General features: G+C 32.3%; 1 protein-coding gene across 1 annotated transcript in view; it reads right to left on the bottom strand.

Annotated features, from left to right (window-relative positions):
- Window positions 1-3,475: 3,475 nt before the first annotated feature.
- The window catches only part of LOC106457203 (reelin-like), a 134,478-nt gene continuing 123,200 nt past the window's right edge, over window positions 3,476-14,753 (bottom strand). Inside the window, 6 exon segments of the mRNA XM_022383037.1 lie at window positions 3,476-3,780; window positions 8,930-9,057; window positions 10,103-10,271; window positions 10,562-10,793; window positions 11,685-11,836; window positions 13,435-13,591. Coding sequence (XP_022238745.1) covers window positions 3,702-3,780; window positions 8,930-9,057; window positions 10,103-10,271; window positions 10,562-10,793; window positions 11,685-11,836; window positions 13,435-13,591 — 917 coding nt within the window. The 3' untranslated portion in view covers window positions 3,476-3,701.

The raw sequence follows: 14,753 nt of genomic DNA, 5'->3' as shown, positions 1-14,753 counted from the left end.
TAAGCAATCCTGAAAAATATTTGGGGGTGCTTAACTTTTTTCCAGGTGTATATATAAATCCCAAATTAAAGGTAATGAAATGTGTATATGATACTATTTTTAACAGGAGGTGGTCCGACAATACAGTAAAGAAGTTTAAGGGGGTCTGTTGGTTGGCAAAGTTTGGGAACCCCTGCCTTAGGCTAAATTTTAGCACATTATCTTGGCAATTAGTATGTCATTCAGAAATACAGTGGTTTTTTTTTGCTTCAAAAGACATTCTCAGGATTACTTCAGTGGCCTGGGTCAGTCTGTATTGATTAAGCAACTAGTTCATCCTTGGCCTCAATAAGCACCAAATTCTCCCCTATTCTTTTCTCCATGACGTTTTTCTCTTAAAATGAAAACCTAGGAAGTGATCCATATTGTTGCTGGAGCTGGATGATGATGATGCCTCTAATGAGCAATTGCCTTTGAGTCATATTGCACTAAATTTTGGTTAAAGGTTTCTTTGCTACATCTTGGATCAGCAAGAACAATGGAATTATTGTTGTAATGGAGATTTCAAAATGCTCCTTTCATGTTACTGCAGCCACTTCCACCAGTAAATTCATCAAATAGACTTTTTTTAACATCAGCTGGTGTTTTTGGATGCACTCTTTGGTAAATTATATATCTTTCTACTTAGTAGCTCAGTGAATTGTTGTTTCAAATCTTGTTTTCAAACTGTGGTCCCATTGTGGGTGTTGTAGTGAGCCAGATCTCATTTCAGGGTGTCTAATCTCCTGGCATTTCCCCAAATTTCTGGGACTTTGTGGTCTCAGTATCTAGGGTAGATAACTTAGAGTTGTTTTGGTTATCAAAGATGCCAAAGGAAAGAACCAAATGTTTGCCTACCTTTGAATTACTTTGGACATCCTCTAGTAGTCAAGAGTCAAGTTACCATTCATCTCCTTCAACATTTCAACCTCTGAAATAAGATAGTCTTGAAAATGGGAGATAGAAGAAGTAAGTCCACCTCTATCAATATATAAGCACAGAGGTGCATTATCATTAACATACTCAATGGTTAATTGTGCTTTAACAATGTTCTCCAGCTCCACAGTAGGGTTGACATCTAGATCTCAGATATCCTCCATGATAGCAATATGTTGCAAGAGAACACACACAAAAAATATTCTAGTGAGTGCAGCCAGTACAATTATTAACTCGTTAACAAGTAAACACAATATAAAGTCAGAGCTGGGAGATCAATAATTCAAATTTCAACATAGAATGGTGATTGGCAAAACTAAGAATAAAACACAACTGATGTTTTCTGAAAATTTCCAAAGTGTAGCCAAAATTAAAAAAATTTTCACTTGCAACTTACTGTGAAATTCTTTCTTCTACAAGAATGGATTTCAGAGGTGGTGAGCTAGGTTCAAACCCATGCAATACCTCAAAATATTTTTGCACATAAAGTTGCATGCATTACAAGAGAGACAGCATGGATGGTTGATGGTGCTGCTGATTGGCTGCATTTCATCTTGATTAGTAGTTCAAAATTAGGGATGGTGGCAGTTAGCTTTCATAGCTTTGCCATAAGTACAAATATTTTCTTCTACAGCAATAAATCGGAATTCTGTACAGCTCTAAGTACATATATACTTTCTGTCATCTACATGTACATTGATATGTAGTGGCTGAGTGTTGTTCTTCCTGCAGTTAAGCACCCAATTCTAAAGTATTATAAAAAACATCATTCAATATGGTACCTATACCCTAAAACCCAAGGATGTTGGTTAGCCCTGGTGTAGAGCTCTGAATCTCAGAGATGGCAGATCATGTTCACTTCCATGTGATACCACAATATATTCTCCACACTTTAAGTTGTGGTTGCACTATAAAAATGACAGTCAATCTTTCAGCATGGTTGGTTGCTGCTGATTGGTTGCCTTCCCTGTGGTCAGTAATTCAAAATTAGAGATAATGGAATATAAATTTAGTAGCTTTGTCATAAATATAAAATGAAAAACATAAAATATTTATGTGCACCAAACTCTTAACTGTTTGAAACATGTGCATAAACAGTTTATCACATATATAAAAAGTTAATTGCCATTCTATATCTTCTTTCATAACTAAATAAATATACCAAGTCAGGTGTTCTCAAACTGTAATATATGATCACTTGGCAGCCATGAAAGAGTTGGGATGTAACAAATTTCTTTAAAGTTGTTTTTTACCCTTCTTAAAATTAACTTAAATTAATATACAATAAAATAATATAGAACAAAATACAAACATATTAGGATCAAGTTGTTGCTTCTAGCTGATATTTTTACCACTAAATATCTACAGATTTCTGAGCAAGCTTTTAACGTGATATACATTATGAAGGTTGTGATTGTGGTAAGCAACAGGATAGTTGTTCAAACTTAAATATATTATCTGCAGTCTAAAACAGCCTCCAAAAAAAACGTATTTTAATTTTGTGTTTTGTTTGGGCTATCTGCTATGGCCATTGCAGGGAATCAAACTCAAACCCAGGATTTTAGTATTGTAAGACCATAAACGTACCACTGACCCAACAGGGGAATTAATGTAAGAAAAATCTAGAAGTATAAGACTAAATGTAGTGGTAGCCTAACAATATCATCCTTTGTGGTTAAAAAAAAAAAGTTTCAGATTTTAGCCTGTTGGAAATATTTTGTAGTTATCACTTAAACTGTGGTTGCAGGATTGTCTCAATGCTTATTTCATATCAACTTACACTGAAGTTATTAATCTAAACTCATACTTACTGACTGAAGTGTAATATATATTATATGTGGAAGATGCCTCATATAATGTGTATTTTTCACAAATGTTTTGGTCACATGTATTTACAGATTTTCCTAACAAGAAGAAATAAATAGAATTATCTCAATACATTATAATAAACAAAAAATCTGTACATTAACTAAGATTTGTCTAAGTGCCTTATCTTTACATTAAAACCATTTTCAATTATTTATTATAAATTTACTAAAATAAGTAAACTGTAAAATATTTTGAAGAAAGGTTATTTTAGTAAGTGATAAAACTACTCAGAATATGTTTTTGTCCGTAACTTGTTCATAGAATTGGGAGATAAGAGGACTGCATCAGAAGAAGTCTTAACTACAACTATCCTAGTCCTCATCGTCAGTTTATTAGTTAACTGTAAAATCCAAATGATAATACTGTCTGTGAAATTACGGTGTGAATTTTTAATATACAGTTTACTAACATTTTATATAATTCTCAGTTTAAAGTTATCCTGGAAAGTGTCAGTGGAAAAAATCTTTTAAAGAAAAAAGTAATAAGACTTTAGGCTTTTAATTTTAGTATTAGGAGTTAATAACTTAAATGAGCTGACTGTTATTAGCATAATGTTTTGTATAGATGGTATCAGTATATTTTCCTTTTCTTCCAACTACTTTGTTATTGCACAAATGTAAGGTAGTGGCTCATGAGATATCAAAAATCTTGCTCTTATGGTAAAAAATTTTATTGAGTTTTTACTTTCATAAAATAACATCAGATACATAAAATAAGAACACATTAAAGGACACCGCTTTTAATATGATACTGTTAGCTACATCCTAAATGTGTGCCCTGCATTTTCTTTATACATATTCAGGATTTGCTTCAAGCAATGATCAATCTTCAATTTTAGGATGATTGTAAGAAAAATCATCATACTTATATTTTAATTGTTAATGTTGGTTTTTAAATCGGGATCCCACACCATGGCTCTGCTGAAGAAGACGATATTGTCGATCATTCGGTGAAGCTCTATGGCAATAACAAACAGAAAATGACATAATTCAAGTGAAAGCTATAAAATAAGTTGTGTTTTTCAAAATACATTGTTTAACACTTATTAATTCACAATCAACATTCAACATTTGGAAAAAGATAAAAGAGTAACTAAAGTCTTGAAATGTAAATGATAATTAGACCTAATAAAAAACAGGGACTTACAACTGCTATGAATGTTCAGGCTTTCTTTTTAGTGTTCAAAATCTAATAACTCAAATGTCCAGTAAATGTGTATCATGTTTCTGAAAGAAGCTATTACTGATTTAATGAAAACATTATATTGCTTTTCTGAAGTATTAACAGAAGCAACTACCAGTATAAGCAGTTTTCAAAATTATTTTCATAAAAAAATACTAAAAATTAACCTCCACAGTTTTGAAACAAGTGCTAAATACATAAAGGCTTATGTTGAAGAATGAATGGTTATATGAAAATGAAACTGCTGCCAAGGTTTATAGCATATTACTTTATAAAAATTGTCTTTTCTACATTCTTAATACCATATAGTTAAAGTAGTAATGTAATAGTGTGGTATGCACATCTCACTCTTCTATACAGTTCATATAAAAAAAAAGTGAATCTAGTCAACTTGCTCATTCAACCCTAGGTGTTACTTTCTGTATCAGGATTTGGTCAAGGAATCTACTTCATAGAATAATTGTATTATATCATATAGTATAATGTGTGTGTGTGTGTGTGTGAGGGACTGCTTTATTAATGAAATTGATTAGCTGAAAAGGAAATTTGTATCATGAGAGCAGTTTGGCATTTTAGCCAGATTCATTTCTTATACAAATAGAGCCAGTACTTGCTTGTGAAGTCTTGAAAACATTTTCTTTGAACATTCAGCCTTCTAGTGATACACATACTTTTTTCTTTTAGTTAATAATCTAAATAGTTTTCAGTTTATGTCCAAGATTATTTTATTTACTTTTCCTCTAAACACAGTTTATTCATTCATTTTATTTAAACTATTTGACTTCATCAATTCTTTAAAAATGGAATAATCCTTTCCAGCAGACAAGAAGCCTTTGTCCAGTTCATCATCTGCTTATCTAAAAAAATATGTTGTAGAATTTTGTTCACCTTCACAGAGTGTTTTGTTTCTTTCATTCCACCTACAACAGATCCTACCTACAGTTATCTTACCAAGTATTAGATCCTCAAAACATTGATGAAAAGATCCAGTAACCATGTACTTCTTCCATCCCAAACCTTTGAAATATTACAAATTACCTTAATCAAGTTGAGCTGTGTCTTAGATTTTTCTAAGTTATTTCTTTCTCGTCTTCTAAGTGAGACACTACCTGACAGATGTCTGCATTCCTGTAAAATGTAGGACAGATAGGAAGAAAGTTAAAATGAATAATTCAGAGAAATCCTGCATTGAATGTAAGTGCTTGCCAACACTTCAGCAAGCATTCTAAAGATTTTCAGTACCATGATAACTGAAGAGCAACTTGGTTTACCCAGGAACACATATGTCAATTGCTCTTAAGCAGAGCAAGTCCAAGGATGTCAATGCAAAACTGCCATGAAAGTGTAAATAATAACAGCCATACTAAGACCCATTGTTTGCCTGTACAGCAAGCTATGTAGATTTGGAATCCAGTGCTAATGAGACCCATGCTGAATATAACCTTTAACGTAGCTGTAGAAGGTGGATGATTTCTGCAAACCTGACCCTGTCACACAACAAGATATCATACCAAGTGTGTAATATACTCTGAACCAACCAAGTGGCCTCCTGTGAAGAGAAGGTAAATGTTGATACCATGCAACAACATGAACCTTTTGCTCAAGCAAATTTGAACAATTATGTGGTTGCCATGAGAATATTATGATCAAGAGAGCACATGGGAAAATTTGAATATTCAGAAAAACATGGGTATTTCAGCTGCTATATAGACAGAGTTCATGCCTATACTAACATGGCTAACAGGATGTAGTGGGATGAAACAAATTAAGGCAGAGGGTGTCTCGTGAAGCAATTTTACAAGGTTGCTGTTGAAAATTCTTGAACTCAGGACTAAATAATGTAGCATTTGATGCTTAGCTTGAATGGTCTAGCATGTAATGTCATGGAATACTTGAAACCAGATCAACTCTGCAGCTGGAAAGCTGCTGTAGAAGAGTTGTGTCATTGCTTCAACTCATAAAGTATAACATAGCATGACAGCAACCGAACGGATATATACATTATTGTCAATAAGTTTGTGGATAGATTTCCTTGGTACGTCCACGCAATACCACTTGAAAGAAACATTATGTATTTACCTGAAGCTGTGTCAGTAACAATAAGATACAAGATAATAACCTCAACTAAGTCACAGGATCTGAAAAAGCCTGCAGTGGCAGCTGTAGTTGCTCTACCAACAATGTAACAATGCTTGCTATAACTATGTAAAATGCCACAAGATTTTATGACTAATAAACAGCCCAAGTGATAAGCAACAAGCTTGTGTGTGTGTGGGGGTGGGGGGGGGGGAGTAGTCCATAACTTCAGTCAGATCTGGACACAGTTGTGTACGACTGTTTCTTCAAATGAGGTATTTGGTTCAGCATCTGTAGATCCAAGCATGACTTGTTATGTGTTGGTGAATGCACATGCTTACCACTGTCATGTAAATCCACCACTCTGGCCAATAAATACAGATTTTCCCTTGCCAGTGATGATAAAGTTGCAGTGAATAGAGAAGCTTGACTATACATCATTGTTGTTGCAATGACTAAGTATGCAAGTTATTATTATGGACCTTTTGGATGACTTATATAAGTTATCTGCAAGTACAACCTATGAACCAGATGTACCACAGTTTTAAGTGCATATAAATGATGTCATTACAATTCCATTTAGTATACAAGAAGCATTTTTCAAACACAATCTCAGGTTGCAACATCTGCTGATGCTGTGGTAGAAGCAATACCTAAGACCCACAGTTTTCTTTTCAAGAACCAGCTGTGCTTGCTTGGACAGTTAACTCTCCAAGAACAAGAAATGTTTCAGCAAAAGTTTGGAACTATTGTAAACAAAGATTAACAATAACTGTTGAATGATCAGTAGCATGGTGGATGAAGAAGTGACTGAAACTAGCAGTGCAGCTAGTGTTGCTTTAGCACATCTCAGGTCATATGCCAATGATTCTCCTGACAGTTTCAGTTTGGTTCGTTAGTTTGTTTTGAATTTTACACAAAACTACACGAGGGCTATCTGCACTAGCCATCCCTAATTTACCAGTGTAACCACCTGGCCATGCTGGGCCATTTCAGTTTGGACCAGTACACAAAACTCATGAAATTACTGATGGAATTTGCTGATGTACTTGTTGAAACATATGGTTATCTAGAAAGCAAAAACAACACCCAGCATCATATAGATGCCAGAGTAATCATATGAAAGGAATGTATAATGAAGTTGTGTGGATTTTCAAGTGGTTGATCGAACTCATTTTACATGATTTTAGCAGAAGCATAGCCTAATTTATTGTAATGACATTTTGATGTTTGGTTACTTGTTTTAGTCTGTACATAGAACATGGTATTTTAACTTTTGTGACGAGCATATTTGAAACTGAAGTCAAAGAAATGCTCTCTCATGTGGGCACTTGTAAAGTTTATTGAACATATATTGAGTAGGGACAAATTGTCTAGAGATCCTACTGAAATAAAAGCAGTGATATTATATATGTAAGTAAGGTAAATTTTGTTCTTTTTTTTAATATTACTTTCACTAATAGTATAGGTTTAATGTATCTACTTTTAATATTTGTAATTATTACATTTTTATCATAGAGATTATTTTGCATTGTTAGCTTAGTATATGGACTTAGAACTAATCTTAATCTTCTAAGCTGATTGAACATTGTGAGATATTATTGGCCAAAAATATCATTAACAGCAACAGTACCCAACTGATGAAACAATGTATTATAATCATTATGAGTAAGAACGTAAAAACAATATATTTAATTAGCTATACTGATTATCAGGTTTATTTTTATTTTTCACCTAAGTAGGAAGCTTACTCTGAATGGAAGTTAACAGTAATGCTGTTCTCAAAACCTGTTAATGTTTGAAAGAGAAATAATGGTCCTAGTAGATTTCATGTACAAAACTCCACTTGGCACAGAGTTCCAAGAATACCTACTGATTCAAACAAGTTTGTACATAAAAAAATAAAATGACCAAGAGAAAGAAAAGATATGATAAGATGGTGAAAGAACATCAGTTTGAGTAAGGAGATTAGGTATGGCTCTGGTATGCACGAGCAATACATAAACCACTTAGATCTGACTGAACTGGACCTTATCATGTGCTTAAGCAACTCAATCCATGAAACTGCAAAATTCAGTGGTTGTTTAGTACATAAAAGCACATATAACACATTGATAAACTTTCTCATCCCTTGTTGGCTGATGAGGGAACCAGGAGCTTACAACAAAACCCCAACCACTATGCCAGTATAGTTTGATTTCAAGTCAGTGGTGTGTCAGGGATATCATTGTTAGGCCCAAGCTACTAGACTGACTGCTGCCTGAGTTTTAACACTGTATGGAAAAGATCAACACCAGGAGAAGGAAAATGGAAACACCAAATTAGATGAGAACTTTATTGGGCTATAAAAGAATTAGCCATTACCAAGTGTAAATTGGCTTGGGCTACAAGTGAAGTCACCAGTTTGGAAGAAAAGAAGTCCACTGCCACCCTGGAAAACGTATTAACCACTTAGAGTATACCTGCAGGAGCTTCAATATGTGAAACATTTTCTAAATTTAATATTTTTAATGCATTTTTCTGTAATATCTTCTTTTTTTTCATTATGAACAATGTTTTAGTTATGTATTGTGTGTATGCTGCTGATAATTATTTTATTTTAGCATATAAAGATTGATATTATTACATATTAATGGGAATTTTTTGTGTGTATACATATTTATATATTTGGTTTAATGAGATATTTTTATAATACAAAAATTAGCTTGCAACAACCATTTTGTTCTTTAAAAATATTTAAGAAAAAATGTTAGCATTAAACTTACAAAATTATTGTCTTACTTCACAATCTTTGCATTAATTCTGAGTTAAAGAGCAAACTTATCTATAAAATACCTATACAACTCACTGAACAATCTCTATGTTATCAAGAACCCATTGATCTGTTCCTGGCCCATCATGAACAGGCTGCCACCAGCGAATCTTAGTTCCATACACTCGAGCTTCTTCTGGAATGGTGTATACAAGACGTCTTGGCTGTTTGGGAGATGTAATTTTTGTTTTGTTTTGGTTAAAATTTCTCACAAATCTGATAATAATTTTCTAAAATATCCCGAAAATCTTCTGTATTTTCACCATTTCTATATAATTAAGGCCAATTTTGTTCTTCCACTTTTGTAAATTGTACTATTTTATGGTATTTTGTCTCAAAATTCATACATTCTTGCTTTAAATGCACACAAAGTGTACAAAGCAAATGCTACAAGTAAATATTTGCATATAAAGTTACTTGTTCAGATTAGTCTGAGCCCAGTCTTTCTACCTGTGTGTATTTAAACAACCTTTAAGTTTTTTCAATGGATACAGAATTAAACCTGAAAAAGGATGATTTATTACAATAAAAAATAAGTCTTGATGAAAGGAAGTCAAGTTTTAAGATAAATGCAAAAAACATTATATTCCAAGAATAAGAAATACATATAGCTTGATTGTATAAAATCCTTAGGGTATGAGAAGTGACTTTTGTTACAATATCACAGCCTCCAAAAATTATAATGTTATCTGGGTGAATTTTCATCCTATACTTTGGTATCTAATTCAACTTAAGTACAAGAGAAATAGGAAAGTTACTTGTAGCATAACTGTTAATAACCATTTACTATTGTATTATGGAAGATTATCACACTTTGGATGACTAGAAAGTATTAGTAATAGTTTTTTTGAGCTAATTTGAATATTTCCCACAGAAGAGTCAATGCTGGCTTAAAATGGACCATATTTAACAACAAAGAAACAACAGAGCTTTTGGCATAGTGCTGATCAAAACAGTTTGCTTGCAAATAATAGATAACAGAATCATATTAAGACCATGACATGCCTAGATGGCACATAGGATCAATAGCACAAGTATGTGAAACTGATGACACATTCTTCCCAGCTACCTGCTGTTACCCATTATACAGCTGAATAGATTGAAGCAATTTGGATAAAGTGTTTTAATGCAATCTTATGATGCATCAACAAGTGAACTGAAATTTTAGAAAAAAAAACAACAGAATAAAAGCATGCTGAAAAGCAATACCTGAAGAAAATCCTCTGGAAGATGAGATGCAATAACACGCCAGTTGACCCCGTTGTCCACACTATACTGTAGAAGTACTCCTTTGTCTGTTGCAGTGTGAGATTTAAGGTTAATGTGACATGATGATGTTTCTTCAGCACTCCCAATACGTAACACAAACATGATCTTACTGAGTAAAGAAACAAGTTCAGATCATTAAGTTTTTAATACAATTTTCTGTTTAAATATTAGATTTGTAAAATTTCTAAAATAAATATGAAACCAATAATTTTTGTGCATAAATATATATTACAATGCAGTTGTTTTTTATGTTCGTTTTTATAAGCATTATGTATGTTAGTGGTTTTAGATAGCTAAGACACTAGAACACTTTTGTTTGATCTTTTGGATTTGATTAAACCTGGTTTAATACTAAGAAATAAATTTAAGCATGCCTGGTTTCTCAAAATTGGATTTTACCTGGTTGAAGCTGCATCAAGTTCTCGAGTCACAGCCTGACGTATCCCACACCCATCAAAGTACAAATGATGGCCATGGCCATGAGGAGCTAGTGGACCACATTCTTTTCCTAGTCTTCCCCCATCAATATAAAGCCAAACATCTAATTTCAAACCTTCCTCAAAGTCATCCATGAGAAAGGATGGAAACCCATGAGCTCCAAAGACAGCTTTGATTGGCTGACAATCTTCACCTGGAAAAAAAAACAACAAAGTCGACAAATCTACATGAATTCACACATACAGGTATTGTTTAACAGGTGTCTTGAAGATGTAAGCATTATTTATAAATTAAAAAATCTCTCAAGATACATTTTTTTAAACTAATTATTTTCTAATCATAACTACATCGCAAAAAATTTGAACATATGCTAAAAAATAAAAGTTTGAACAGTAGACTTTCGTTTACAGATCATTCCAAAATTTTAATACAGGAATGTAAGGTGTATTAAGGTGTAATATTACTAGTAAATAAAGTAAGTGGAGATTATCAAAAAATTAACTTTCTTCAAAAATTTTTCTTTGTTACACCAAGCTTTTTAACATTGTAATAATTATCTGACAAGTTTTATTATAATAATATCACATTTTTTTTTATAGTTCTTATTATTTGAATCTCGGTAAATGTTTAGAATTCTCTTCAATGTAGTTAATGTTTTGCACTGAGTAGCAATGATGCAGCTCAAAGCTGGTATGTTTCACTTTTCTATCTTTGATTATTTGTTTCCATGAAAGTGTGGTTATCTAATTTTTGCATCTCCTGCATACCCGGACCTCTACCATGTTAGGAAAGTGCTTTACCAACTGAGCTAAGGAGTTAACCTTTTAGTAAGGCACTTTTTAACAACTCACACTACTATAAAACCAAGCACATACATAAGAAAATAACAGTCAAATAATAATAAGGAACAATATTATCAAGAATATGCTAAAGGTAGACAAGTATTATCAAATTATGCAATTACAAAACATATACAAAAAAGTGATTACAAAACAGCACATAACAAGGATAATGTTAAATAGTTATTCATTACTAGATTAAAAGGATACAAAGATTACAAAATGGTTAGTGATTACCCAATTACCTGAAAAGCCATCATCACATACACAACTACCATCAACACAAGATCCATGACCATTACACAAATTTGGACACTTTTCACCAATATACACATCATCGATGGCCCAGTCAGGTGATGGCCGACTTGTGGATAAAATCCAACGGAATTGTGTAGAGCTAAAGAAGATGAAAGATATTGGATCTATGATGTATAATATATTGAACTATTATAGAAAACTGACATTGTGCAAGCACCAAAAATATTTAATTCCTGATTAATTAATCTACAGCTTATCACATCTTTTTTTACAGTAGCTTTCAAAATTTTCACTAGCCCTTTATGAGAAGATTACTAATAAACCTTCAATACTGCTTACATCTTATTGATGATGATCATCTTATAGATGATCTTTTCATCTCCCAAAAATCTTAAATTTTAATACATTAAATACAATCATAAGAATCATCAGAGTGCATATTTAAACTGATTATGGTGATGTGCATTTTCATATCATACAAAGAAAATAATCTTGCATTAGTATCTATACACTCATTTGGTGACTAATTATTCAATAAACATGTAACATTGAAATCCAATAAAATTACATAAAACATATGTGTTAAATAATCTTCTGTACTGTATATTTGAAATGTTTTTAACATTATCAATTTTTCTACATAAAATTTCATACAGAAATGATTAATGTGAAAAGTAACAGAACATAAAATTGGGATAGTCATAAATGATAAATAATTGTAATAAGATGAGAAATTATTATCTTGATTTATGAGGTCTTCTTGGTCTTCATGCGTAGCTAGTACATGTGGGTTTTCAAACAACCAAATTTTGCAGAAAGGAAATGATATAATGAGTGAATTTTTTGTGATCTTGATCATTGACTTTTGAAATAAGCTTAAACTTTATGGAGAACTGTAACTGAATCAAGAATGGGAATGAAGAAGCAATAAATAATGTACCTTTTGATTACTGACATTAGGTATGTACTTATCTTGATTAATATAATTAATTGCATAAACTTTTACATTTATAATTCAATTCATATTATGTGTATAATAAGTAATAAGTGCACTTCTTTCATAATTTAAACTGCACTGTTGAGTTTTTTGTGTCCATAGATTATCTAAAGTAAACAGCCTCCTAAATGTTATTTTTACTATGTTTATAATTATGTCTCCCATAATATAATAGAGATAAAATCTATGCACAGCACATCTCTAAAAATGCTCATGATGGAAGTAATTTCTCAAAAATTTATTAAACTTAGGCAAATTATGGGTGAAATATTTCTATATATATTTCTAATCTTACTATGACGTTTCATCACATTTGATTAGAGATGGGCAAGAAGTGGTATATTCTAATTGATTAATCAATTGCCTCATTAACTGATTAGTATAGTGTTCTTTAAACCATGGTATATACAAGCAAGCAAAAAAACAAAATGTTGGCAGTAGGAATAACTGAAAACAGTATTAACTGGAAACTTCTTTTGATTAATTGATTTAATCATAACTTCAATCATTCGATTTGTTTACATGACACTGATCAATGTAATCACTACTCATAGGTAACAGATTAAATCACCCAGCTCTATACTTAATACTTTTAAATGGATAATGTTTGACCATCTTTGATATTACAAAGCTTAAACCTTATATACTCTTGCATATCCCTTATTAATCACAACAAATATGAGTAGAAAACAAAAATATGATATAAAGTTATTACTTGGTTGTTGGTTACAGTACTTTACCTTGAAAATGTTTTATCAGGTAGCAGAAGACTGACTCTTGTCCATTTACTATGGGTGTTTGCAGAGTATTGACTAGCACTGTGATAAGAATAAGGCAGACACTCTGGGTCTAGGGAATTACTTGGCAGGCATGCTTTACTAACCAAATCCCAAGAACCTGCAATAAAATGGTCTGTTTCTAAGTTGTCATTCTCAGAATAATTCAATTAAATAGATGTGTATATTTTTGGAAAAACTGATACTGAAAAATATTCAAACAAATCACTCAGTTTACGAAATGTCATAATCTGCAAATTAGCACACTGTTTTCACACTAAACAAGGTCATGGTGTAAGACTGTCAAAAAAAAGTCCACTTAAGTTTTCATCTTGATATCTTGACTATTAAGAATGAGCCTTTAGTAACTTTTAATCATTTTTTGAGAAGCTATGGTAAGAAATGTATAACAATTATCCTAATAGTTTGAATGGAAATGTGGGTAATTGAAGAGGTTTCACTTTATCACTAAGTAAGTAGTATAACAAGTTCATGATTCCTTATCTTGACTGATAAGCCAATTCTTCAAAAGTACTTCTAGTTATTAAGTAGAAATATTAAGAAACATTTCAAAAGAATTATACTGATATACACTATTTTCTTAATATGGTTTCCACCATAACACTGCAGGCATATTATATTTTATAAAGTTTATTTTACATTTTTAGATCTATTCTTCTGTGAATGTTTTTTTTGCACATTAAAGTACACTGAGTGGTCACAAGTAAATAGACACCTAATTTTTCGTCATATAACTAATTTATGATAACTAATTTGTGTTCACAGAGCACTATATAAATGAAAATGGTCCGCACACTAATTATCTTGTGCTACAAGATAATTTTTGCCTAGAACTCAAGGTTCTCTCGAATTGTCAGATTTTGTTAGAGGAAGAATAGTTGGTCAAGCAGATGGTGGAACTAGTCAGTGGCAAATTTCGCAGAATTTGGGAATCACGCTTTCGACAGTCAACAGAATAATCATGCAGTTCAGGAAACATGGCAAGGAAACAACTGAGCAGCGTCCGGGTCATCCTGGTCCATCGGAGAAGAAAAAAGGGCTGTCAAGAGGAGCATCGAAATGGATTCCAGATTAACGACTGCAAAAGTGGCCAAAATTGGTGGGATAAGCCCGAAATCTGTTCAACGAATTCTCCACTGATTGGGTTATTGTTGCAGAGCAGCTAGACAGAAGCCCTTATTAAGACCTGCCAACATAGTCAAACGAAAGAAGTGGACAAGTGATATAATGACCAAGCCTCTGAACTTTTGGAAGACTGTATT

This window comes from Limulus polyphemus, unplaced genomic scaffold (genome assembly GCF_000517525.1).
Source record: "Limulus polyphemus unplaced genomic scaffold, Limulus_polyphemus-2.1.2 Scaffold302, whole genome shotgun sequence".
NCBI lineage: Eukaryota > Metazoa > Arthropoda > Merostomata > Xiphosura > Limulidae > Limulus > Limulus polyphemus.
This window is presented reverse-complemented; position numbering and strand designations above follow the sequence as displayed.